Source organism: Harpegnathos saltator, unplaced genomic scaffold (assembly GCF_003227715.2).
Source record: "Harpegnathos saltator strain DR-91 unplaced genomic scaffold, Hsal_v8.6 scaffold410, whole genome shotgun sequence".
Taxonomy (NCBI): Eukaryota; Metazoa; Arthropoda; class Insecta; order Hymenoptera; family Formicidae; genus Harpegnathos; species Harpegnathos saltator.
This window is the reverse complement of record NW_020230218.1, coordinates 57653-85336: the sequence shown is the minus strand read 5'-3', so window position 1 is coordinate 85336 and position 27684 is coordinate 57653. Positions and strand designations below refer to the sequence as shown.

General features: G+C 37.1%; 3 protein-coding genes across 9 annotated transcripts; 1 reads left to right on the top strand and 2 right to left on the bottom strand.

The window, feature by feature from the left end:
* Positions 1-10094: 10094 nt before the first annotated feature.
* LOC105186365 (tRNA methyltransferase 1) lies at positions 10095-18484 on the bottom strand. Of its 4 annotated transcripts, none has more exons than XM_025301337.1 (2): positions 18135-18484; positions 10095-12080 (listed from the first exon to the last, which is right to left on the bottom strand). In XM_025301337.1, exons 1-2 carry the CDS (start codon positions 18148-18150, stop codon positions 10468-10470), a joined length of 1629 nt encoding a protein of 542 aa, XP_025157122.1. In that variant the 5' UTR covers positions 18151-18484; the 3' UTR covers positions 10095-10467. The 4 variants fall into 4 exon arrangements, with proteins under 4 accessions (XP_025157122.1, XP_011144796.1, XP_025157124.1 ...); XM_011146494.3 differs by lacking the exon at positions 18135-18484 and adding an exon at positions 12297-12498 and having other exon boundaries at positions 10096-12080; XM_025301339.1 differs by lacking the exon at positions 18135-18484 and adding an exon at positions 16603-16624 and having other exon boundaries at positions 10097-12080.
* On the bottom strand, positions 15092-18146 carry LOC112589157 (putative uncharacterized protein DDB_G0289041). 3 transcript variants are annotated; one of them, XM_025301343.1, is made up of 6 exons: positions 17983-18146; positions 17663-17800; positions 17372-17557; positions 17186-17278; positions 16959-17078; positions 15092-16876 (listed from the first exon to the last, which is right to left on the bottom strand). In XM_025301343.1, exons 3-6 carry the CDS (start codon positions 17536-17538, stop codon positions 16594-16596), a joined length of 663 nt encoding a protein of 220 aa, XP_025157128.1. In that variant the 5' UTR covers positions 17539-17557; positions 17663-17800; positions 17983-18146; the 3' UTR covers positions 15092-16593. The 3 variants fall into 3 exon arrangements, with proteins under 3 accessions (XP_025157128.1, XP_025157127.1, XP_025157126.1); XM_025301342.1 differs by having other exon boundaries at positions 18069-18142; XM_025301341.1 differs by lacking the exon at positions 17663-17800 and having other exon boundaries at positions 18069-18106.
* Positions 18485-20602: 2118 nt separating the features above from the next.
* Positions 20603-26652, top strand: ringer (tubulin polymerization-promoting protein ringmaker). 2 transcript variants are annotated; one of them, XM_019842881.2, is made up of 6 exons: positions 20603-20975; positions 21075-21212; positions 22961-23285; positions 23479-23614; positions 25915-26123; positions 26451-26652. In XM_019842881.2, exons 2-5 carry the CDS (start codon positions 21176-21178, stop codon positions 26095-26097), a joined length of 681 nt encoding a protein of 226 aa, XP_019698440.1. In that variant the 5' UTR covers positions 20603-20975; positions 21075-21175; the 3' UTR covers positions 26098-26123; positions 26451-26652. The 2 variants fall into 2 exon arrangements, with proteins under 2 accessions (XP_019698440.1, XP_011144800.1); XM_011146498.2 differs by having other exon boundaries at positions 25915-26652.
* The last annotated feature ends 1032 nt before the right edge of the window (positions 26653-27684 follow it).

The window sequence follows — 27684 nt, the reverse complement described above, 5'->3', positions numbered from 1 at the left end:
TCTGCATTTTGACATGGAAAGGTACCTGTTTATTGAACATTTGAACTAAACGATCATTCAAACCTTCCCAAGACTCTAAGACCGTGCCGGTCTGGAAGTTATACCACCTGCGGACATCCTTTACCAGCTTACTGGAAGCCGCCAACAATATTAAGCTGTCCTTGACATTATGTATTCCTGCCACCTGATTGACCCTCTGGATCCACAACTGGATGTTCTCTTCCTCCGTACCACCGAATTCTGGAATTTGCGACACTAGCAATGACATCATATTAGACGAAGACACTGTCGCCGATTCGTTCGTGGATCTTCCACCGAATCGATTGCCATCGCTAGTAGGTAGGCTGTTGCCCTCGGAAGAAGCAGGGGCAGCGGGGGCTCCCCGATTGACACTTGCTACTAATTGCAGCAGAGTATCTTGCTGACGTTGCATTGCTGCCTGTTGATTCTGCATGAACTGCTGCTGTTGTTGCATACAGGTTGTGACCACTCATCATATGTGCGAACATATCCTCCATGTTCGTCTGATTGCTCATTCTGATATGCCCTTCTGTATCAGATGCTGAACCTGCTTGTGCTTCAGATTGCGATCGTATTCGTGGGATTCCGCTCGTTTCTGCGGCCATCGGATAAGTTTGGGACTCGCTTCTCACCCGATCGGTCTCCCATCGATTCACTATGCGATCGATAAGTGTCTCGCGATTATCCGTGCCTCTCATATTATATGTACGGGCTACTTCTCTTAACTCTTCCATAGTCATACTGTCCAACGCTTCGCGATCCATGACTCGCTCTATTTAGTATTTAAGCACGATTTTAAAATATGTAATGCGACTACAACGGTTCCGTATATTAACTCTGTACAACCGTTCGAAATTGTTTTTCTTTTTAATAAACAGATCTTCGAATGTAACCTCGAGTTCTCTCTAACACCTTATGCTCACGTGTACATCCCGTGTCTCGAAACATATACACTTGTCTCCTTCAAATTCTATTGTCTCTTATTGTCTGTGTTAACACATCCACGTACATGAGCCGTTACATACGACCTTTGATACAACAAATCGCATATATCGATACTGGTTAGCTATTGTCTTAGTATTCCATATCTCCGAAGAAAACGTTAAAAATTCTATATTTGAGCAGATTGTTATCCCACTTCTGAATAAAAGGGGCTCTAAATATACAGCTATAGGATATGCGTAACTGTTATTAGATCTCTTATTTATATCAAAATGATACTTTTACTTGTCAGAATGATTGCCGCTTGGAAGAGAGACTGATAAAATGATTTATTAACAATAGTGCGTAGAAATTTATTCTTCTGTACCTCGTTACATTCTACGACACGGCAATCTCCTCAGGCCGTGTCAGAACCACGTCCGTCAATAGGATACCTAGGCACTCGCCTGGCGATGACCAACGTCCGGAAGTACAGACTTTGAATACTCCAAAAGCCTCGAAGCTCACGATTACAATATAAACTCCAATAAACGAAGAGCGCAGAAGACAAAGGCAGAAACGAATCAATAATTGCCAAAAGCCGAAAGAGCACCACGATTGAAAAGATAAGGCTATAAACCGAAAAGCTAAAGAGCTCGAATACTGAAATACTGCTGAATCCAATAATCATCGTCTACTCTCGTCTCCGAATATATATATATACCTCACAGAGGTCGCGCGGTTATTATTTCTAATATTGCCGGGTATGTTGCTTACATCAGATGGCAACACTAACCCTTTCCGCTATTGGCGCCTCTATGGGGCGCCAAGTACCATTTTAGCGTTATTTGAAAAATTGAAAAATACTGTATTTCTGAACCGGTCGAGGTATAAACGAAATGCAAAGTGGTACAAACGGGTACAAACGATCTCTATCGAATCCAGTTGTCCGTTTTAAAATATCATAAAAAATAGCGGAAGTACCATTTTAGAGTTATATGACAGAAATTGAAACTTGCTGTATTTCCGAAACGGTTGAGGTACAAACGAAATGCAAAGTGGTACAAACGGGTACAAACGATTCTCTATCGAACCCGGTTGTCCGTTTTAAGATATCTTAAAAAATAGCGGAAGTACCATTTTAGCGTTATTTGAAAAATTGAAAAATTCTGTATCTCCGAACCGGTCGAGGTATAAACGAAATGCAAAGTGGTACAAACAGGTACAAACGATTCCGCACTGAGCTTAGTTTATGATAACAGGACCGGCTAACATAGTATGCCGATAAGAATACACAAAAATTGAATCATATGTTATTGTCATAATGAGATAGCCAGGGTTGGGAAAGTTACTTTTTAAAAGTAACTCGTTACCGTTACCATTACTTTCGGTAAAAAGTAACTCGTTACCGTTACTCGTTACTGATCTTAAAAAATAACGCGTTACCGTTACTTGAAAGTAACGATATTTTATTTCGTTACTTTCCGTTACTTTTTTTTGTTGTAAATCCAGGATTATAAGAAAGGTGCTAAGATAAGATATAAATCGGACATAAGACGATTAGAACTATATATATATATATATATATATATATTTAAATATTTTTATTATTTTATGTTATTAAGTATTGTATTTAATAAAAAGTTTCTTAATTAGTGGATATGAATTTAATATTTGGACATTAGTGCCTGTTGACTTTAAAAATCTTTGCCATTCATCATAGGCAGATTTCTCATTTGATGTTTGCTATTTAAAATTAAAAAAGTCATCGTTATTATTGTGCTTATCAGACATCAAAAAATTTTTAATTGAAGGAATTCCTTATAAATCTTCTAAATACGTTTGCGCAAGTTTTCACTTATCTTCAGCTAACCAACTCAATTTGGGATGCAAACAGCTGGCAATTATCAATTCTTCTTTTTCGAATGTAGTACAAAACCTAAAGTTGAATCAATAAAATTAAATATGAACATATTGATTTTTCTTTTTGATCAGATGAATGTTGTTTGATGAACATATGTATTAACCAAATTACACCAACTTACCTTTCTTTTAAACCTTTCTGTATAGCTAAGGCCAATGGATGACAATATGTGAGTCCATCTTTATTGGTTCTCATTAAATTCAGCATAAAACAAAAAATGCATAGAAATTAAATACAATTAAGTTTAATTTTATAAAAATTAAAAACTAACGATTAAAGTAACGGACGTTTTGTTACTCGTTACAAAAAAAATATATCGCCGTTACTTTTTCGTTACTGACACCAAAAAGTAACGGCGTTATCTAATCGTTACTCAAAAAAGTAACGATACAGTAACGGCGTTACAAATAACGCGTTACTTCCCAACCCTGGAGATAGCAAAACCGCATCAAAAGTTGAACATGATGTGCAATCATTATATGACAGCAAAAGGGCAGCAAAACTCGAGCACGTCGTGCTGCCACAACGTGACAGCAAAAGCGCAGCAAAACTTGAGCACGTCGTGCCGCCACGACGTGACAGTAAAACCATTTTACCATTTTAACCAAACGGATTCTATAGAATCCGTTTGGTTAAAATGCTACTTTTTTAGTCTAAATCGCACTCGCACGGTTACTTCTATCTTCCTTTAGAATATACAAATTTAGAACAATCTTGATTGGCTCATTAACTTAAATTCACGTCTTACATTCACCAGTTGTGGCGATTCGTGTGTGAAAGCCCTAAGCGACGCAAAGTTCGCATATCTGGTAATAACATATCCTGTAAACCAATTTTGCTACTTACTTTTTTTATGACATATATCATTTTGTAACGCCGGTGCCTCCGCGGTTCGATTTTCTTTATCGATCCAGCCCTACGTTGCGACCGTTGGCAGCGAATCGCGCGCAGAAATTTTATTAGGAGAAGGTGATCTTGGTGAATAATTGAAGTCGGTCGGTGTTTGTAGACAGTGACGCTTTATTTTATTGCTTCAGCATGTAATGACCGCGTGTTATTGCGCGAGGTTCCCACTGTTTGGGTGCCGTCTCGACGCGCGGCTTTGTTTCTTCGCTTATGCTCGCCGTCTCTGGGAGCGGTCGTGTTTACGTGACGGTGGTTTTGTCTAATGCGTGATTCTCAACGTATCAGCAGTAATTATTTTAATACATAGGATTTACAGGTAATGGACAAGAGAAAAAAAAAGAAAAATTCGCTGTCGGAGGGTCCGGGCGTCGGCAGAAATAGAGATTCTGTGCGGGCGTCGTCGCAGCCTTTAGTCGGCTTTTAAAGGCCGAGTCTTCGTCTCGTCTGACTGTCGGTGTATAGAAGAAAGTGCGCAAAAACGCGTCGCGTCGAGCCGCGTTATCGCTTTGTAGTGCGCGCACAATAGTTATGCCGGGCGTCGGGCGTAAGGCTCACGCTTGTTTTTCGACACGCCGTAATTATTCGCTTTGTTTCTTCGCGTTATTGACGACGGGAGAGATTCGCGATGCCTATCGGGCTTGATCCCCGGTTTTATTCGCCGCGGTCGTCGATCGATTTTTGGTCGGTGCGAAGCGTTTTTCTGATGGGGTTACTCCGGGCCGGCGGCCGCGCCGGACAGTCGGTAGGTGTGGGCGACGACTCTCTCTGCCCTTGCGTTCTTACGTGCTCTGAGTCTCGCACTCTCGATTTTCCTGGATGCTTTCTGCGGGCTGCTTCGAAGACTCCTCAAAGACTGCTTGAGCTTGTCCCCAAGACTCCACTCCCCAAAGACAAGAACTGTCGGGTTTATATATCCGTCATTTTCTGTCTTCGGTTTCTTTCGTTTATTAATCCGAATTTGATCGAGATTAATCGTGAGTATGCGACGTTCGCCGAGAATCGTTTTGGCGGCGTCGCGAGTTCGGCTCGGTGGCCGATCATTCCCGAGCGTTGCTGCCGGGTCTTCGGCCAGCCTCGGGTGAGCGCGTTGAAAGGCGCTGTGACAGCGCGGGTCGGGGGGGGTATGCGCTCAGCTGACTGCCGCGTGATGTTCAGCGGCAGTCAGCGTAACAACACATGTGCCGGTATGTGTCGTTACAATTTATAACGCACAAGCATGTAATACAATTAATAGAATAACGCAAATGTAACTAAATAAATTTTTTTAATAAATACAGGCTTATCCAATTATTCAATTTTATTTTCCGCGTTTTCCAAGATATTGAATAAAGAAAATAAACGTTAAAATTAATGACATTAAATTGTACTACTTTTCATGTTTATTTTCTTTATTCAATATTTAAGAAAACACGGTTAATAACCCTACCATATCATTACAGAAAACGTGGCATGCATTAATATATTTCTATCGCAATTTTGTTGTCACGTCATGACGGGATAGTATGCTCTAGTTTTGTCCCGTTTTTCCTGACATGTTGAAACTGCGCGATATGCTCGGTTTTGCCTCCTTTCTGCTTTCACATCGTGACGGCACGACGTGCTCGAGTTTTACTGCGCTTTTGTCATTGTAATTTGATCACAGATCAGCTCTATATCTAACGACTTTTTGCTATTTCAATATTGTTTACGAGCGACCGAATGATCGTCAGGTAAACGCGAGATGCCGGTATGACTCAGAGAGAGTCAGAAAGTCGATCTAGGAATTAGACAACAGACCGAACTAGAGTGTTGTCGTTTCTTTGTCACCGGAAGGAGAACCGCGCTTATATCGCTGAGATGATATGATCGAATGGAGCCGGGAAAGGAAGTCGAGTAGCAAAAGAAATATCCTAAATACAGATATATATTAAACAAACATAATGTTCGAATCGCTACTCAACGGTTCTGAGTCTTCAAAACGGACGCAAATATAACAATAATGAACTCTTAACAGATGCGAATCGTTCGAATTGCACGCGATGCAATTGCCCGGCTAGACGTACGGCCAGGGAAGTCTCGCCTTACAGTATGGTTATCCAAGATCGATGAAATTAAGTATTACGTTACTTTCCGTAGTCGGGGACGTGGATCTCCGCAGGCAGATGGGTGACCAGGCCTCCGATGGTGGTTACGAGCGTACGCAACTCTAAGACATTCGTTCCTGATTAGCAAGCCTCCAGAAAGAGTTTAGACGAGGTCAGTGCCCACTGGATGAGCCCGGGAATAGTCCGCCAAGATCGACATCGAGATGTATATCGGAAGCCTATAGATCTTTTCCATAAGCGGCGAAGAGAACACAGGCAAGAGACGGACTCCAAAACGTAACCAACGAAATACGGATAACGATCGAAAGAGATCGAGAGCGTTCCGCGCAGCGTGTGAAATATATCTTCGTTTTTCTTTATCGAGTGGGGAGACGACCGCCAATGACCTAATGGCACGAATTTATGATAGAACAGTTCAAGTATAATAACAGAACTCATTACACGAGACACAGGCAGGTCGTTCCAGGTTTTGTCGAATTAAACCGAACGACTCCCCGTTCAAATTATAATCGAATCCTAAACAAATATTATTGCAAATTATATTTAATATCTGCTTAGTTTCTATCGATATATTTTGCTAACATACTGTAATTTCGTTTTGCCTTTTTTATACTGGATATCTCTATTCAAATTTTGTTGCATTTTTGCTATCACGTCATGTCGCATGTCATTTTTAGTTTTTGCTATATTTCTGCTAATATATTTTAAAATAACAAAATCTGAAGAAATTTTACCAGCATCTTGCTGTCTTATTGTGCAGAATTCAATTTGTAAAACGTGCTTTTGGCACACTTGGCTAACTGGGTTACAATTCGTCCCTTTATATTTTATTTAGTCAAGTTGCAGATGACACAAATGTGTGTGTTGAGAAACTGACGGAGCCTTATAACCTTTCTGAAAGACCTCATTGGAACCACCGTACTCAGAAATTGTATTTTGTCGACCTATATAAGTATATACGTAGACTACACCCTACAACAGATGTTGTAAGCAATGCATACAGATAAGACTATATATCTCTTGGGTATTTATTTGGTTTCCCGGATTTCACTTTGAAAATTGATTAGACTATAAGCTATTTCGATTCGCTTTTACACAAAATGAACGAATTTTAAAGAAAAAAGTGTTATTCTACTCCGTAAAGCAATATGATTTTGATCAATATTGCAAATAACGGTATTATTTAGATTCAAGTTGCTATTTAATTATTATTTAAATTTTATAAAAATAATAATAATATGGTAATGATATATATTTCAGAAGCTGTTCGTATATCCCACAGCGCAATGACAGACGACTGTGCGGAATATGTATCGAAATGACTTGCACAAGCTGTACGGATTTCAAGGCAAAAAATTGGAGAAACGGTGGCTCATGATTAATAATGATATTATCATTTAATATAGTATTTTTATTAATAGTTTTATTAATAGTATTAATATAATATTTTTCATTTATGTGTTCCTTTTATATATATGTGTTCATAATTTTTGATAGTTCTTTGATGTTTTTCGTTTATTTTTTACTATCAAAGTAGATAAAACACTTTATTAATGTTTTATATACATAGTTTATATTTTGTTACGAATACCATTATGTATGTGCACCATTTAGTATATTAATTAAAGAAGCAAATTTGTATTTAATATTAATTGTTGCAACATACTATTATAAATAAATATATATATATATGTGTTACAATTTTGACTTATTAATAGTTACAATACTACTGCGATTGCTGTTTAACACAATATCTATACTATAGTATGTGAGTCTTGTCGGGGAGGGAATGTTGGCGCAGTTCCCCTGACTCCCCCCATCTCGGTCCGATTGGTAGACACCCCGCAGGGGTTTAGTGAATAAGAGTCTCACATAACCCTCCGCCCCTCCCAGGGGGTGGAGGGTACCCATGATGGGTTTCCCCTGCGTTATCAAAAAAAAAAAAGTATGTGAGTCTAACTAATAACTTGCAATTATGATATCCTACGTAATACAGCTGTTTGCTAATCTCTAGATGTATTGTGATATCTAGATATCTCAGATATCTTGTGGATATCAAATGACAAAAATACTTCAGTATATTATGACAATATTCAAATATCCGCTTTTTATTACATTTTTATAACAAAATATAACATTGACGTAATTGTTATATTTCGTTTTAGATGTAATAAAAAGCGGAATTTTAATATCACAATAATGTTATACTGACAATTTTGCCATCTGCTGGTATCTGTGGAAAAAAGATTAACACATAATTATGTTATATGGAATTGTATAATTACAAAATGTTGAATACATGTGTTTTAGAATGGTTTAGTTGCATATATTAGAGCTATTGTTAGAGCTATATAATATTACGCCACTTTATACGCACGCACGCACGCACGCACATGTATATATATAGGCATAATAGCTGTAACTTTATTGCATATATATTATATAACATTGTTATTGCAATATTATAACAGAATGTTGCTGTATTATTGCAGTATAATATTGCTGCAGTATTGCAGTACAATCCCAGATAGCCAAACCTGCGCGAGCAGATTTCGAACAAAGCCTGCTATCATAGTTTGATGACAAATAGGCAACAAATTTAACGCAGTATCTGTTATATCAAATTATACCGCCAATCTGCGGTCAAATATGCGCCAGATCCTGCTATCGGATATTTGACAGCAGATTTGTAGCAAAAACCGCGCAAGACTTGCAGTAATTTGACGGCAGATTAGCGGCAGAAACCGAGCAAACTCAGCGCGCAGATTCTACACGTAGTTTGGCAGCAGGACCTGCGCGGTTTCTGCCGACAATCTGCTCGCACGGCCTGTCACACAGGTCCTGTCGACAAAACACGAGCCTAATGAGGACACAGATGGTTATGGTTTTGATGTGGAGATCTGATCGAAATTGGCGTCAATCTGCGCGCATTCTGCTAGCATTTTGCTTACTGGGATATTGCTGCGCTATTATAATGCAATATTGCTGCATCATTGCAACGCAATATTACTGCAAGCGGACATTTTAATGTTGCTGCAATATTGCTGCACCATTGCAGCAACATTTTGCAATGATGTTGCAATGATACAATGTTGCAAAACAAAATTACTGCAATGTTGCTGCAATCTTTCTGTGCTGTATGGGTTAATTCTCTTGATTAAGTTCGTATTGTTTTAAAAACATAAACATGTTTATTTATCTCTACCGTTTTCGGATGTCCCCCGGAGTATAAGACTTACATCGGATGATTCTTGTCTGTTCTGTGTTCCCTCATTTCCATTTAATGCTGGAGTATTCATTTCATCTGAGTCTGTATTATTATATGTCCCATCGCGTATATTTCATTTCTCGCCTTTCGTCGTGAGTTACTGCGCAGACGTGTTCCACAGGCGGAGCAGTGATTCTCATTCTTCTCGAGTCGGGATGCGTTCCGAAAGTTGCAAAAAAAAGATCACAGACCTTTATGCTCGCGACCGTACATGGTGCTTGTTTTCTCATGGTGCTTGTTTTCTTATGGAGGATTCACACTACATCCGATGTCCGACGTACGACGTTCGATATCCAATAGGAGGACAGCTTTCTAATGGAGAATTAAATTCTCCATTAGAAAGCTGTCCTCCTATTGGATATCGAACGTCGTACGTCGTACGTTGGACATCGGACGTAATGTGAATCCTCCATAACAGCACCGGCACATGGTGTTTAACTAAAGCCAGCGACACACGGTGCTTGTTTTCGAGCTGGATTGCTTGTTGGATGAAAATACTGCATTCTGATTGGTACATTTCTGAAGATGGATGGAAATGCACTAATCAGAACGCAGTATTTTCATCCAGCAAGCAATCCAGCACGAAAACAAGCACCGTGTGCCGCTGGCTTAAGAAGCCGAATGAGGACTACCGAAGTATTTTTAAAGCCGTAATCACACTAGTGATTGCCGATTGGATTACGATTGCGATTGGCAATTAAAATAGAATATTGTCTAAACGACAATCATCAATCTCTCAATCGACGCTTGTGTTGCCCTGATTGTCTTGGTTGGGAAGTAAATCGCCAATCGCAATTGCAATTCAATCGGTAATCGCTAGTGAGATTATTGCTTTAGCCAGCTTCTGCCATGCGACAAACATGCCGCGTCCTGTGTGCAAACAGTCGTGGTAGGCGGAAAAAATGAAAGATGCCTTTGTTTATTTCGCAAATCTTCGCGGAAGAATTTTATAAAAATATTTTCCTGCATTTTTCCTTAAAAAGTGTGCATAAGCAACATTAGAAAATGTATAAGACATCTTATTGTAGATAATAGAGATACATTTTATATTTGCACCAGTCATTTACAATTTAATGAGACGGTATATATGTACGCAAGTGACGTGCATTTACTGAATATATCAATGTAGAGTTAACCTACTTTTTACAAATTTCTGCGCTTAATATAGTAATTTTTTTTCTACATTTGACATGTGTGGTGTAATGTACGATTGCTGTCCAAATATTAATAATTCTAATATTAACAATCCTATTTGTCTTGTATCATATATTGCTATACATGAATATACAAATCCTAGAAAATTTGCTGAACTGATTGTCGTTCAAGTTCAGTATTCAGTCACTTCAGTCATTCAATGCCACTTGCTGCTTGGATGCAGCAGATTTATTTTTACTATTTTTGTTTTGATTTCTTATTTTCTTCGAATCTTCCATTTTATTTTCGAGATCCACTCTAATTTTGGCACGAGCACCAGGTCCCCAATTTACAGTAGGATTTCGTTGGAAGCGAGACAGATGTTTTTGCCGGGAAATTGGATTCGCGAGAGGATGTATATCGAGTGAAATGTCCATTGTAGATGGTTCGTTGAGTATTCGTTCGGCCGGGCTATTTGCAACTAGCTTCTCTCTTTTCACGGGATGCTTCTTTTCCCAAGCACGTACGATATCCCATATTACGTTGTTCGGTGCATCTGTCTTGATCGAGACTTTACTTGCATGTGAATATGACACTTTATATCCTGCGTTTAATAACGCTGATCTGAACAACAACATTGGTGGAACATGGCATTTAACTATAGACATCAAGCGATCTAGACTGTAATACAAAGGAACATCCAGTTCCTCATGTATCATGGTCAAAACACCTTCAATTCTTTTCAATGTAGTCAGCTCCGTACTATCGAGATTGCATAATATTCGCGATACAAATGCTTGATCGTGCAAAGGACCTAACCATATCGGACCTCCCATGTGCTGCCAGTGATGACAATGTTCACACAGTTGGTCCACTACAGGTGCACACGGTAATTTGTAATTACTGGAAGGCTTCTTTGTTACTAAGCTTTGAAACTTAATACTCTCACATCCTGTACACTGATAAAACATTCCTATCTTGGTAGAGTTTTCCTTGCATTTATCATGGCTCGTGAAGATCTTGACAAATACTCTTATATAAAAATCAACGCTTACAGATAATAATGGTACTATATATCGTCCGTAGCGTCCTGCATAAGACGCAATGCATTGCAGCAATATCCTTAATGCTATTTCATGACAAGATTTCGATTTTATGGATATTGCTCCATACTTGTAATAACAAGTTTCTGGAACATTGCCAGCTAATACAGCCAAGTCAGTAGCTGTTATCAACAATATACCACCATCGGATACACACTGTACTGCTCCATCCAGGTATATAGAAGGACAACCATACGGATCGAGGTCGACCGCGTCGAAACGATCTCGTTTGTGTTGATACATCAATAACATGGCATCCTCGTGAGAAGGTGTTACCAAATTTTCAACTTTGTTATGTAAAACGTTTTGTCTGATAGTTTCTACTGCCTTTGCAGAAATGTCATTAGCTACAATCTGTTGAATATTCTCTATCTCCTTGGCATATCGTATACTCCGCAAACCAGTTGCGGATAGAGCTTCTAATATAGTGATACCTTTCTGTCTCTCCATATTTATTTTTACATTGTATAATGTATTAGTTTCATTGTTTCTTTCTCTTTCTGATTTATTCTTCTGTAATGCCTCATTCCATCTGTCTTTTGCAAATATCGTTAATACAGCTATACTAAGATCTCGATTGAATTCTTGAACTGGATTGTAAAATACATTCCGGGTTGTGATTAATATTAGTGCTTTTCCTTCACTTATAACAGGAGTTTCGTCAAGTTTGACTTTCTTGGCACATTGTTGATCCTCCATACTTTTCGTATGAATTAAAGCTAAAACAAAAACATATATATACACTGTGTATACACACATGCACACAAATAATATTTATTCATTTATATATATACACGCAGAGAGTGTAACATAATATATAGGACCTATTTCAAAAATGGATTCAGCATTTAAAAATAATAACAGCATTTAAAAAAATAACCATAATATACGCCATAGAACTTGTTTGTAGAAGTTCCATAGTGTAAGAAATTTACCTAGGCGAGTACGTCGTGAATATTTTAATACTTTATATAAGTACTTTGTCATGTGATGTAAACACTACAATACTTTGCATTGAATGAATGTACATGTGTTTAAAAGTTATGTCACGTCGAGAGTTATGTTTCATCAGGTAGAGACTTGAGAATCAGATGGTCTGTTCTTTGTAGCTGCACTGCTGAACTGGTGCAATAAGCTAATGTGAGAAAACCTATATTTGTCTCACTTTAACTTATTGCACCGGTTCAACAGTGCAGCTACAAAGAACAGACCAAGAGAGTGGTGCGTTTCATCAGCGAAATATGTACCGAATATATGTGTGTACGGTCGCGGACATAAAGGTTGTCACTTTTTTTGTAATGACTTTCGGGACGCATCCCGACTCGAGAAAGATGAGAGCTACTGCTCCGCCTGCGGAGCACGCCTGCGCAGTAACTCACAACGAAATGCGAGAAATTAAATATATGTGGTATGACATAAGTACGTCAACAATCATCGCGTTCAGCGGAGAAAACCGCTCAGTGAATGATTAGTGACTAAAAAAATACGATTTCACTTAAAATTTAATATACATACCTGTTTAAGACCTTGCAAAAGACGCATTCCCATTTGAGTGACTTGCACTATGTATCTATCCCTCCACTGCTGATTTTTCAAAATGTAAGAATTGGGTGCGTTCACGAAACTCAACGGTTGAGCAACTGTTGAATAATTTGTAACGTTATTGGTCTGAATGTAAGGATCTAACAGTAAGGACCAATAGTCACTAATCGCTCATTGAGCGGTTTTCTCCGCTAAACGCAATTATTGTTGACATACTTGTATCATACCACGTATATTTCATTTCTCGCATTTCGTTGTGAGTTACTGCGCAGGCGTGCTCCGCAGGCGGAGCAGCAGCTCTCATCTTTCTCGAGTCGGGATGCGTCCCGAAAGTCGTTAAAAAAAAAAGTGACAACCTTTATGTTCGCGACCGTACAAACTAAAATTAAGCCAGCGGCACACGGTGTTTGTTTTCGTGTTGGATTGCTTGCTGGATGAAAATACTGCATTCTGATTGGTGCACTTCCGAAAATGGATGGAAATGCACCAATCAGAACGCAGTATTTTCATTCAGCAAGCAATCCAGCAGGAAAACAAGCACCATGTGCCGCAGGCTTTAGGGCCAGTATTCATAGTCGGATCTTACATTTAAGACTGTCTTAAATTTATCTTCAGATGCCATACAAATAATTTCATTGGCTATGAAGTATCTGAAAGTCGGCTAAGGCTGCGTTCCGAAATTCACTGCCAGTACTGAAAATACATAGATTGTGTCACGTATACTATAGATTTTCAGTACAGGCAGTGAATTTCGGAACGCAGCCTATATCGTGATCATAAGATTAGCTAAATGGGAAATAGCTGTTTTATCGGTAGCTCTAGAAAATGAGTGTAGCGATCATAGACGTAGTAAGAATAGACTGCGCGTGTACTCTTGTGAGGACTGAAGATCAGGTAGAAAGAGACAGAAAGCAAGTGCCGAGTATCTTTCTTTCTCTGCTCACGCATGCACAGTGATGCGTAGTAATATATAACGTGTTATATACATGATGTTAGGTTAAGAAAAGTTGTGTAATGTTAAATAAAACCGTTTAAAATTTAGAGATAAATGTGTTTCAACTATTATAAACTACGTGTAAACATTTATGTTGAAACGATTAAATATTTTATACATGAATATGTGTGGAAAAGTTGTAATAAAAATATCAATATTACAAAGTAATATAATCTTTATTAAAAAAATATATATATATTTTTATATAAGTTGTTGTTTATTTATTGATTTTTGAACAAGGTTATTTTATTATTTTTCATCCGAATTCGTTGTATCGAATCTGCGAATGATGTACTTTCATGTTTTAAAATTAAATTAAAAAATGTTTTCAAAATTAATTTAATTATTTGGTTTCGGTGATCAAAAAGTGGACTTTGATCGAATATATGATTATTATAGTCAAATATATGCACAGGAATGGAGCGTACAGCCTCACATATGAGATGTGCAAGAATATTTTTATTTGTAAATAGTCTATGTTGATTACATCGTACTATTTTATATGCTATCTTACATATCGTAATCACATCATTTGATGCTTCACATAGGTTGCCTCGATCCTTTATCTGTATAAGTTTACTGGTACGCTCTATATTCAACTGTTTATATGTATTATTTGAAAGTAATTGCTTGCATTCTGAACAATTAATTCTTTTCATAATAGTTTTAGCAACATATCCTGATATGTAAGCAATGATTTCTTCAGCATATTCATTAACTTTTTTATCATGTAATACATAATTATGTTCAATAAAGATAAGATCTGAAGGTTCGTCTTCTAAAGATCTTTCTTCTAAAATAGTATCTTTGTTTTGTTCTACATGTTCGTTAATTGTCTGTATATCATTCGTAGATTCATGTGAAAGTGTTAGCAATACAGTATCATCTTGTGGAATGCAATTAGCATTCAATGAGACTGACACATTCGCTAAATGCAATATCTTTCTATATGACACCTTAAATTGCTTTACGCTAGGATTATTATTCCAACCATGCATTCTTCTAATCAATGAAAAAAAAGTTTCGATATGGTCCTGTGATAATTTATAAGTAAGAAGAAAGTTTATTGCATTTACATTAAATAATTCTTCTGCTAATGCAATAACGTTCTGCAAATTAATTATAAATCCAATGAAACCTGTTTTGAGGATGCTTTGTAATACGGGAACATCATTTATTGTTAAGGAAGCAATGTAATGCATAAAAGTTTTAGCTTTATCTTTAATAGTACATAATGTATTTCTTGTTATTGCATGTTTATTTTCAGTTTTATTGTATATGTTACGTGAATTTAAGATATCAAATATGTCATTGAAAGTTTTACAAAATGTTGCAGTAGTTGAAGCTCCTATAAATCTTGGTTCTTTTAATTCATATTCTAAAAACGTCAATGCATCAGCCACAGAATTACTTAATGTTTGTGCTGCTAGATTAACTTTCATCTTTTCATTAAAAAACTGTGTATGCCTTTTTCGCATTTTATTGGCAACATGTAATTTTTCCACAGTTTGCACATTTACTAATTCTTTCAGAAAGTTCCAACTTATCACATTTTTGTCTTTATCTTTAATAACCCCTTTACTATTGCATTCCTCACAAGCTTCAACATGTGACATGCATCATAAAAAATATAAATATTTTTAGATTTGTCAATAGGATACTTAAAATACGGAACAATATGTTCAAAATTGACGTGTTTTAACTGTGCGCCTAGTATCTCGCACATTGCAATATTAGAAGTTGCTCCATCAAATGTAATACTAACAACGTAAATTGCTTTTTCATGGAGAATACTTAAAATGTTATTTAACAAATTTGCTTTTTCCTTACCATTTAATGCCTCGATAACATAAAATGCAATTGGGATTTTAAAATGATCATTTATGCACACTAACATAAAAAGAAGGATATGGGTAGCAAGTGGCAGACTATCAGACTTACTATCTTTAATACCCGTTTCAATAAAATCGTGTAATTCTTTGCCGTCCCAATCAACTTTTTTCTTAATATTCATTTCATCAAAAGTTATATTGAAAACTAAGTGTTTTCCTTTCTCTCTAGCATTTTGCACCTTATCGAGTTTAGTTTTAAACGATTGTTCAGATATACCGAAATTGCTACGAATTGTCTGCGTCCACATGCGCAGTGTACTGGGGTGAGGTAAACTTTTTAAAAACATTTTTCTTACATACAAATATGCTGCAGGCGAATGAAAATGTAACGTGCATGCAAAACTTTTTAAACTTTCGGGGAACGACTTTTTTCGCTTCTTATTTAACATTGTAAGTAGCAACTGTTGCATAACAGGTGACAATATATCCTAAATAAAGAAAAAGGAAGTACAAAATATAGATGTAAAAACAGAAGAAATCAAGGAGACAAATGGTTGTACGCATAGACATATACATAATAACTTATTTAGAACGAAGATATAACATCATTAGTGCATTTGTAGATTTGTAGATTGAGAGGGTATATGTATACGCACAACATTTGTTATATCATATTTTTAACATGATGTAGAAATCAAGTATTGTTCTATCATTTGCTTCATTAGCATGGACCTTTCTATAAGAGTCAATATTATGATGAAGTCACATTGTGATTGGAGAGTTATCATGAACTTTTTTATAAAAGAATAAACATTGTGGACAATGTGAATTTCAAATCTTTCTGCGAATGGAAAATAGCTAAACTCAACTTACTTTGACTGCATCTATACCATTATTTGTTATAAAGTTTTTACTTTTCAGGTCCTGAAGCAAATCTTTATAAGTTAAAACTTTTTTCTGCATACGGTTTTTCTTTTGCCACATATTTTTTGTTTCATTTCGAATATATGACATATATCTTACAAACTGCTCCCATTTTGCATCAGACACAAAATCTGTTTTACGGAAGCATTTTGTAGCATGTTTAGAAGTGTTTACAAATATTTTTTTAATTTTTGAGTTTCTAAAATTCTCTTGCGACAATTTCCTGAAAATAAAATTTTGATAATTTATAATTTGTTGGAATAATACTCGATAGGAAAAATTATTTAAATCTTTAGATATCTCACTTTTTTCTACTGTGATTATTACTGTGGTTGCTATGGATATTTATGTTATTAACATCTTCTGCTACATGTGTACGTATATCTGCATCTGTGTCCGTAATGGAATTCTTACTCGTATTTTGACTATAAAACAAAAAATATTCACATACATTAATGTTTTATCTTATATATTACGATAACTTTATTTTCCCTTTTGGTGTATATCTTAGTGTATCTTTAGTGTTTTTTACCTATTTCTTTCATTGTCTATGTCATTATTTTCTGCTGTATTTGTATTTATATCTGTGCTTAAATTGGTATCTGTATCCTTCTCCACATGTTTACTACAAAATAAAATATTTCAATGTAATGGATCTATTGCATCTTCCTGTAAGATTATTACATGTATGTTCTTATTTATAATTTAACATTCTCACCAATTTTCTTCCACGAAAATTAATGGAACTGCAGTCTTTCTCAATATTTTATTTTGTTTATATTCATTCATTTCATGATAGTCATTTTTTGTAAAGTGGTCACTGCATATTTTTACTCCTTTGTAAGATACATCACGGCCAATAACGTGAAACCATTTTTTTCGCATTTCTTCATTTTTTGGAATTCTGTAAATTTTTTACATATATATTTTCACTTATATATATGTGTATATATATTATTAATTACGATATGTTTACATTCATATTGAATACAAATATTTTTTAAATTACTTATGAAATGATCGTGGATAAAGAGGGTTTTCTTCCACACCACAAATACAGCACGTAGTAACTATTTTTTAAATTATTTTATTCCTTGTTTTCTCCGTGAATATGTATATGCTATGGTGCGTCGACGGATTCGATTAACTGTAGTCAACAAAAACTTTTAGCAACACACCAGCACTGACACAACACTGACAGAGTAATCAGTTTTTCTTAAATGAAAATGCGAAACGAATGTCCGAGGCATTAGAAGGAAAGTAGAGAAATAAAGCTGCAGAGAAACGCGGACAGAGCAGTTAGAGAAGATCTTCCAATGTGATTCTAACCTTCACGCTACCCTTAATCCAGCTATGACCGACATGCGCGTGTGATCGCAGGGAAATTAAGCGCGTAACAATACGTTGATACTAACTTTAAATAAATAAAGCAGAGCATCTCCTGAATCGTGCAGTAAATAAACTGGGAACCGACTACGCACCTCTTTTCAACCGCATACAGCTGTTTCACTACTCTTTTTCGCTCCCCATTCCTTTCCTTGTGTGAGAGAGAAAGATACTCGGCACCTATTGTCCGTCTCTTTCTACTTGATCTTCAAGTTTTGGCCCTCACACGCAGTCTATTCTTATTATGTCTATGGTAGCGATATAGTTTCAGCTGATATTTCAAGGTACGTATACAGATGGCATATCAAACCATGAAAAGTCGATGTCGGCCAAAACGTCGACGCGGCGACTTTCAAGTTTCTTTCTGCTACGTAGTTCATGTGGACGTTTATGCAGATATTTCCTTCTCTCTGTTAAGGCTCGTCTACATTAGCTGTAAGAGTAAGGCTGTAAGGCTGTAACGTAAGCTGTCAGCGAATGAAAATATTTCATTTCGTGTCTTGCAACCTTACAGCCTTATTCTTACAGCTAATGTAGACGAGCCTTTAATGCATTGCCCATACGGACGTGCAAGAACAAGAAAGATGGATCAAGTTGGTTATAAAGCGCAACCGGGCTATACTTTCTGTGCTATCTGCATTTTATCATATTTGTCATTTTTCAGACGTTGCATTAAGACCATATTCCATTACTAGGTTGCAGGCTTGATTGCGATTGAGGTTGCGGCTGGATGTTGGAAATCTATCAATCAGAGCGAAGTAATTCACCGGCTAGATTGCGAGTTATAATCTAGACCAAGTCTATTTCTGACTCGTTTGTTGTAAAATCATTTAATAAGGTTGCGAGAGAATATCACATGTAGGTTGACTGTTTAACGTGCAGTATGATCGGCTAATTCATTACTGTTAACCTCAACCAAGTCCGCAACCTGCAGTGGGATACGGGCCTTTGTGTAGTCAATATTTTTTAGGCATCTCCCTTGTGTCAGTGATGAGCAAAGATGCTAAAGAGACCAAGTTTGTAATTAGATCCTTAATAATACATAATAAATGAAGATATAAACTTGTGCTGCACTTTTCATTGGAACGCTCACTCTCACAGTTTCTTAATCGATTTTTATTTCGATCCTTTTTCCAAGAGAGTAAAATCCAAAAATTATCTTTTAGTATGCAACAAAGAATTCTCTTGATTTCAAATATAATTTCCTGTGAAGCTGTTTTCTGTATTATAATTAAAAAAAAGAAAAGAAAAAGAAACGAGAAATGTACTTATCTCACGAATTTACAGCAATGCCTCCTTAATGTAAATCCTTAATGTAATCTTATTCCCTAAACATAATAGGTCTGTTCTTTTCCTCTGCACTGCTGCACTAGTGCAATAAGTTCGAGTGAGACAAGTATATATTAGTTTCACTTTAACTTATTGCACCAGTGCAGCGGTGCAGAAGAAAAGAACAGACCAAATGGTATCAACAATTTCTAACTAGACGCATAGTATCTGAATATTTCTATTAATCGACAGTGATGCTCCAAATAGCTGACGTCATCCATTAGCTGGAGAGTTTTACACTTGACTTATATAGGCGCGAAAGAAACTTGTATAAACATAAGTAAAGACTCAAAAGAAAAACATATGAATTTATTTAGAACTTTCTAAAGATATTAGGATTTGTTTGATTGTATACAGTTCTTTTATTTTTAAGTCTTATTTATTATTTTTATATTTTTTTTCAATTTGCGTGTTTAACTCGGAAAATATGGATATTATGAAAATTCGGAAAAATAACTAAAAAATTTTGTCTCGAACAAATTATGTAATAATTCACAAATAAAAGTGGTAACAATTTTGAAATATCCTTCGCACATTCTGAAGCTGAAACTTGAAGATATATACTTATCGTAGAGCTGCGGGGGAGGGGGATATACTATTCGTGATGATGAGCGGTGGCGTAGTTTCGTTGTTGGCCTCATTCTAGATGGAGTCGCGAGTATGAACGGGATTCGCATTGGACTTGGGAAAAATTTAGAGATTTAAATAAACGTTCCATTTATAAGGGAGGTGAGTGCCATATAAATTACATATAAATGACAGTTGGTGAGAAATTAAACAGGTAAATATTGCTTCGTTATCGCAAAGACAAGGTGACAAAGGTGATTAGATTTTGGTAGAAAAAATTTTAATTCTTATATTTGTACTGTATGTGTCAAGATCCTGTTGCGATTGTAAACGGCGTTGCGAAATTTTCTGTTTGTCGTATTCGTATTTGACTCTCACAGCATTCACATTCACGCATGTACGGCGACGTAAATAGACCCGAATAAATCATACAACACTCTGTTTACGATATGGTAATATAAATAAACCGACCATACGAGCGAATTGGTTTAGTTGAATACTTGGCGAGAAAGATGAACGCTATGTTGAAGCGGGGAGATGACACCTATAGTATGTACTTTACTTTCCATCCCCGGCAGCAGAAAGCAGCCGTCTTTTTGAAACGCAGTTTCAAAGATACGGGAGGATGACTGCGTACTTCCTGGGACAAGAAGATCGATAGAATACATGCGCGTTTGGCCGCGTAGCGACGCGCACAAGTGGTCTTCCGAAACGCAACGCGACATAACGCGAGCTGTTGCACACGTACGTACGTGTGAGCGTTTATTCGCAGATTTGTGCGTTTCTCGTTTCGCAGTGACGTGAAAGTGAGCATTATCGACACGCGCGCTTTCGCAACACGAGTCATCGGGTCGTATCTCGCGACACGTTCGCGCGACACACGTCAACAGTCCCTCCTCGAGCTTGGCATTGACGAAACGTCAGCCACCGCACCAGAATTAATTCCTACTTACCCACCTACCCCGCATAGTGACCTAGAAACGCTAAAGCTCCGTAGGGCTTATCGCCGTCGTTGCCCCCCCCGGCTAACTGGCAGTTTGGTGAGTTGATTCCCTTGGCTTGGTTCATTGAAATAATATTTGCGAAAGTATAAATGTAAACAAGACTAAATAAAATTAACGTAACCGTCACACGTACAGAATTCGAGGATGTGAGCTTCAAAGGACACGTTTCCTTCGGTTTGACATCCGATTATGATGGCTGATGACTCGATCGGACCATCGCACTTCCTAGCCAGCCGATGATGCTAATTACGTTAACGCGTGCACGCGACGCTCGTAATCTCTATTTATAGGCGTGAAATAACGTTATGCCCGCGGCGTTTCCTGCGCACCGTGTCTTTTGACACTTTTAACGCACATTGACGTACGCCTATACGTTCGCGAATATGCGCGCGCGCGTGCGTATTAAATATAGACGGTACTTTCGAGGACGTAAACGCGTATAAACTTTTTTCGTATTTATCGTTGAGCAGACATTTGAAGATCGATGAGATATACCGCAGTGAAGAAAGCACACCGATAATTACTATTGGATACGATAAGAGATTTATCGAGTACCTCGAGAAAAAATTTATATTGGAGCATATCTAAAAGTTTATAATGCAATATAAATTGTGTACTGACAAAATGATGTCAAAATTTCCAATAATACAATGCTTTTTAAATAATCATTTATTCTTCGTTTTCGCTTGTTTCGTTACTTCTCGTTGTTGCTAAAAATCAAACGATATTCCTTATTGAAATTGACAAATCTGTCACAGATATTTACTTGATCAATTAAAATTAAAATTAAAATATATCGAATATCGATGCGTATTTTAAATCTGTAATTACAATTTTGACATTCGTTTATTTTTCTTTTTACAATCGTTTAATTTTAGCGTCGATCGTACAAATTTAATCGTTGCGAGGAATAGAAAAATAATGATAAATAACAGTTTGTAGAAATAAGTAACAATCAGACTTGGCGTTGCCGCCGGTTGCCTCTGCCGCATCAAAACCAAGAGATATGCTGTCGATTTGGCCTTCGGTCTAGTATATTATCGATATCTGACATGCGTGAATTTCACTAATTAATTTTTTTAATTAAGCTTACGATATGTATATCGAATAAACAATAGTATTGCGCGCGCGCGTGTATGTGTGTGTGTTTGTTAGTGGTAAGAAGAAGTTGGTGGTAAGAAGGAAAGGGGAAGGGAGTTGATACAGAGTCGTAGATAAAGTTAATAAATTTATCATACGTATCAGATTTTATCGCGACGGCTTTCGCAAGAAATATCAAAGTTCTACAGTTTCTACAGTTATAGCAAGGATTATCGCTATAGTTATAGCTATAATTATAGCAAAGACTATCTTCGCTCGATGTCACATCTATCGATCAACAGTGCGTCGTTGCTAGTATTGTCTGAATACATGTCTATAGAGAAAATTATATATTACGGATGAAGACGCAACAGTTGGCGATAGGCGCGGACGATTTCAGTCGTCATCCCCCCGACACACAGATAAAAGAAATAATACAAATTCTTGTGTATAATTAAAACTACTCCCTGTTCGAAGAAACGTCGCAAGTGTTTCGGAATGTAAACACGTTGATTGAGCATGTTGGTCACTGGTGACCACTCACTTCAATGAGATACATTATTATGTACGATAATGTATCACGTTTTATGCCGGTGATAATAAAAATTTTATCGTAATAGCCGTCATAGACGATAAAGCATATAAAACTTGCTGCGCAGAGCGATCAACGAGTTAATTCAATTTCTTTTTTCTTGTGATTTGACAACAACGTATATGATTCAGTGAATATAGGATATATGACGTTGATGTCATTATCGAGTTAATACTGATCCCTCCCCTTGCTGATCCTTCTGTGGGAGTGGGAGAAAGTAAGCGGTAACCACAATATAAAATTTCGATTGGACACCTGAATATTATACTTTTAATCATAGAAAATATTGTAGCAATTATAACAGTTTTCTTTATGTTGACTGCGATTGACAAATTTGTTCATATTTCAGCAATTATGATGCAAACGGATAAGAGTGACGCCGATATTGACAAAAATGAGACTGCCAACGATGTCACGACGGTGTCAATCACGAACGAAGTAACAAATTTGAAGATCGAAGACAGCTCAGCAAGTTCAACGCCGAGTAGTCCCGGCAGTACGCAGCTAGGTAGCTTTTTAACGAGCTTCAAAGCGTTTTCCAAATTCGGCGATCCAAAAAGCGACGGCAAACTGATTACGTTGAGTCAAAGCGACAAATGGATGAAGCAGGCGAAGGTGATCGACGGAAAGAAGATTACCACCACAGATACGGGAATTTATTTTAAGAAGCACAAGTACATACGCGATCCTTCGTACAAACGTTATGACATTGTAACATACAATTATGATACATTTCTTCATCGTATTTATATTCTAATCGATCTTAGTTATCTTGCTTTTGACTTAAGTTTGGTGTAATTATTTCTAGAATCGATATCGTTTACTTATTTAGATGAAAATATATCGATATTTTGTTTCCAACAATAGATCAATGAAACTCAATCTAGAGCAATACAAAACGTTTCTTGAAGAATTGGCCAAAAGTAAAAAAATGGAGTTGGCAGAAATCAAAAAGAAAATGGCCAATTGCGGACCACCTGGAGTCACTGCTGGCGTGAGCGGGGTAAGTACAAAATTTCAGTGTCTTGGTCAATTTTATGTCTTGGTGCCACAAGGTTTATACAATACTCGAGCACTAAACGTACTCGAGTGCTAACCGTAGAAAAAATAATTCTCCTAAAGATCTATTTTCTACCTTTTTTCCTTTAAACTTTGAGTTTCCCAAAAGATTTGAAATTTATATTTAATCTATCGTTTAATCTTTCAGAAAAATTTTAAGGCTTATATAATTTTATGTAATTTTTTCAAAAGATTGTTGAACAAATTTAATATTTATAATAAATTTGGCTGAGTTTTATAATAAATTTGGCTGAGTTTTATTTTATAGTTTTTATAGAAATTTTAGTGAAATGTGATATTGACATGGGGTCAATTGATATAAAGACTTTCGAGAGAGGGGAGAGAGGAGGGAGGCATTTCAATATACTAGGTGCGCAACTAAGTTTCCGGGTTTTTTGATTAATGAAAAATGGAAAATTTCAAGAGAAATACAAAAAATGGTTTATTCAAAGTATCGTCCTTCGCTAGCTACACATTTTTGCCATCTCTCTGGCAATACATGAATACCGCGACGATAAAACGACGTGTCTTTGGACCGAAACCATTCGTCCAACCACTTCTTCGAAATTGGCCAAGTGTTGCCCAGCCAAGCCATGCGCCATAGACCGGAACAAGTGATAATCGGAAGGGGCCAGGTCTGGCGAATACGGCGGGTGCGGTAGCAAATCCCATTTCAGTGTTTTGATGATGTTCTGGACGATGGAAGTGCGATGGCACAGAGCGTTGTCGTGTTGCAATATCACTCGTGTCCCATTCTGGCCGTTTTTCGAGCAATGCATGGTTCAAATTGATCAGTTGTTGTCGGTAGCGATGCCCATTGACAGTTTCGCCCGGTTTCAGCAACTCATACATAGTACACGATTCCTTTCTGGTCCCACCAAACGCAGAGCATTGTCTTCTTTCCGAAGCGATTTGGCTGTGCCGTCGATGTTGATGCTTCGCCAGGTGAAAGCCACGATTTTTTGTGTTTGGGATTCTCGAAATATATCCAGTTCTCATTGCCAGTAACAATTCGATGCAGGAAACTCTTTCTTTCATGCCGCAAAAGCAAAATTTCGGAAGTGGCTCTTCGATTTTCCATCTGTCTCTCAGTCAACTCATACGGCACTCATTTTCCTTCCTTTTGAATTTTTCCCATGGCATGTAAACGTTTGGAAATACCTTGGCGAGTCATGTTTAATGCCTCCGCAAGTTGATCTTATGTTTGCGTATCATCTTCATCCAATAACGCTTGCAGATCGGCGTCCTCAATTGTTTTTGGTCTTCCGGAGCGCTCCTTGTCCTCAGTGTCGAAATCGCCACTTCTGAAGCGTTTAAACCAATCTTCACAGGTAGTTTTCGATGGTGCATGTTCGCCGTATGCCTCTTCAAGCAAACGACGTGCTTCAGCTGCAATTTTTTTCAAGTTAAAGCAGAAAAGCAAAGCTTCCCGCAAATGCTGTTTATTTGGCACAAAACTCAACATCTTCGTTGTTAGAAAAAATATTTTTGCGTTGCGATATGTGTTGGTATTACGACTGATTATTGTTAACGGATGTCCAAGCTATAAAAAAACGCAACTTGAGACATGTATGTCGACTATATGTGTCGTTAGTGCCATCCATGTGTGAAACCCGGAAACTTAGTTGCGCACCTAGTAATTTCACCATATTAGCAAAATATTTCCACCAGTGTGTTTTCAATAGCTCTTTTACAAAATATTACGCACACCTACATCGCACACATTCAAACATATGCATCAGATATCAATTGTGGACTTGCCGAAAGATTTGTTGGGAAATCCATATTTCACATCCACGTCACACACATTCAAATATGTACGCAGAATGTGAGAGCTGCGAATGCATCCTGAGGGATAAAGACGGGTTTTGAATGTGTGCATATGTACACGAGTATTGAAAATTGAAAACTGATAATTGGAAAATCAGTTTTTTCGCCATCGGATGACATCAAAAGATTTCAAGACTGACTGCATAAATCTTAATAGAGAAATGGTCGCAATGAAATGCTTGCACCAATATTACACAATAAAAATGCTATTACATCTTTAATTATGCAATTAGTCTGCGAAGTATTTTAATCCAATTTGTTTGTTTGACGTGAAAACTCCATTGCGGCATTATTGTGCCGCTGCCGTTTGCTGCATATGATGCATGCCATATTTGATTGCGTATGTTTCTCGCACAATATGAATCATTATAAGTTTCACTATAATCCGTCACTCGTGTTTTCTAAAATTTACAGGCTGGGAAAGCGGCGTCGACAGTTGACAGATTGACCGATGTCAGCAAGTATACCGGCTCTCACAAACAACGTTTCGACGGAACGGGAAAGGGTAAGGGCATATCAGGACGCAAGGATGTATCAGATCAGTCTGGATACGTTCAAGGCTACCAAAATAAAGACACGTACAGCAAGGCTCACTAGCACACATCCGACGAGATGGTTGATAAGTAAGTCGAGCTGTTCGTCATAAGAATTTGAATTTTACAACGTCATCAGCGATCTGACAGACGTTTCAAAAATTAAAACAATTGATTGATTTACGTTTATTTGAAACGTGTCTAGACTATACAATTTTCGATCTTGATATCCATATTTCATTTTTTACATCGGCGACTTTTTCGACGCAAGGCCTGAATGAAAAGTCACTCTTGCTAATAATCGACTTATTCGAGCGACTAGTTTCACTTGTCACCGCGGCTTCTATCATATTGCTTACGTTATTAGTTGATTAATCATCATTAGAATGTTAAAATCCAAAAAATGATTTCTCACAGAAGTATTTATAAAACGGACGATGCTTTGAAGCAGTTCAGTTTCAGAAGACGTCTTTCTTTTGTCGAAAGCGCGACAATGTACGAGGGCAGTCTGAAAACTTCTTGGCCTGACACATAAATGGTATTAGAAACTGTCAAATTATAATTGCATTGGAAAGTGGCATTCCTGATATAAACCCATGTAAAATTTTATTTCGATCTGGTCATTCGAGTAGTAGCACCAGTTTAATATTGACATGTCATTGTCTTTTTTAAAGTGGAAAAAATTGAATATCGTGCAGTGATTAAATTCTTTGTTTCGAATGGTTTAACATCAACAGAAATTCATCCGAAATTGTTAAAAGTATATAAGGATGCATCACCTTTATTTTCCACTGTGAAAAAATGGGCTGCTCTTTTTAAATTTGGTCGTACAAGCCTCGAAGATGATCCACGCGGAGGTCGTCCAAAAACTGTTACAACAACTGTTACAACACCACAAAACATTCAACAAGTCCATGATATGGTGTTAAATGATCGACGAGTGAAAATGCATGAAATAGCTGAGGTCATAGGCATCTCAAAAGAACGAATTGGAAATATTTTGCATGAAGAATTACATATGAAAAAGCTTTGTGCAAGATGGGTGCCGCATTTGCTAACAATTGACCAAAAACGCATTCGAATGCGTATTTCTTAAGCGTGTTTGTATCGTTTTAAGCAAAATAAAATAGATTTCAAGCGTCATTTCATAACTGTTGATAAAACTTGGATCCACCACTATACACTAAAGCGAAAAGAGCAGTCGAAACAATGGATTGAAGCCAGTGGAAGGCACCAAAGAAGGCAAAGACGGTTCCATCAGCAGGAAAGGTTATGGCAACAGTTTTTTGGATTACAAAGGTGTTTTGTTGATTGATTATCTTCAGGAAGGTAAAACAATTAACTCTGAATATTATTGTAACTTTTTGGATCTATTGGATGCAAAAACTCGTGAGAAAAGACCTGCTTTAAAGAAGAAAAGAATCGTTTTCCATCAAGACAATGCACGTGTTCATACAAGTGTTTTGACAATGGCAAAATTCAACGAATTAAAGTACGAATTGCTTGAACATCCAGCGTATTCATCAGATTTGACTCCCTCTGACTATTATCTGTTTCCAAATCTGAAAAAAATCTGAAAAATTCTGGTTGGAAAGCGTTTTACATCAAATGACGAAGCTATTGCAGCCGTGGATGTATATTTTGCAGACCT

Excerpts from the sequence above, each read along its gene's own strand:
- ringer (XM_019842881.2), top strand. The coding sequence starts at position 21,176 with ATGATGCTAATTACGTTAACGCGTGCACGCGACGCTC. Across the intron at positions 23,286-23,478 it reads ATTTATTTTAAGAAGCACAA|ATCAATGAAACTCAATCTAG; the intron begins GTACATACGCGA and ends TTCCAACAATAG. Across the intron at positions 23,615-25,914 it reads TCACTGCTGGCGTGAGCGGG|GCTGGGAAAGCGGCGTCGAC; the intron begins GTAAGTACAAAA and ends TAAAATTTACAG.
- LOC112589157 (XM_025301341.1), bottom strand. The coding sequence starts at position 18,091 with ATGCTCTGCTTTATTTATTTAAA. Across the intron at positions 17,558-18,068 it reads CTCTGCTTTATTTATTTAAA|AATTCCAAAAAATGAAGAAA; the intron begins GTTAGTATCAAC and ends AAAAATTTACAG. Across the intron at positions 17,279-17,371 it reads ATTTTCGTGGAAGAAAATTG|TAAACATGTGGAGAAGGATA; the intron begins GTGAGAATGTTA and ends TTTATTTTGTAG.
- LOC105186365 (XM_011146494.3), bottom strand. The coding sequence starts at position 12,348 with ATGACAAAGTACTTATATAAAGTATTAAAATATTCACGACGTACTCGC. Across the intron at positions 12,081-12,296 it reads TTCACGACGTACTCGCCTAG|CTTTAATTCATACGAAAAGT; the intron begins GTAAATTTCTTA and ends TTTTTGTTTTAG.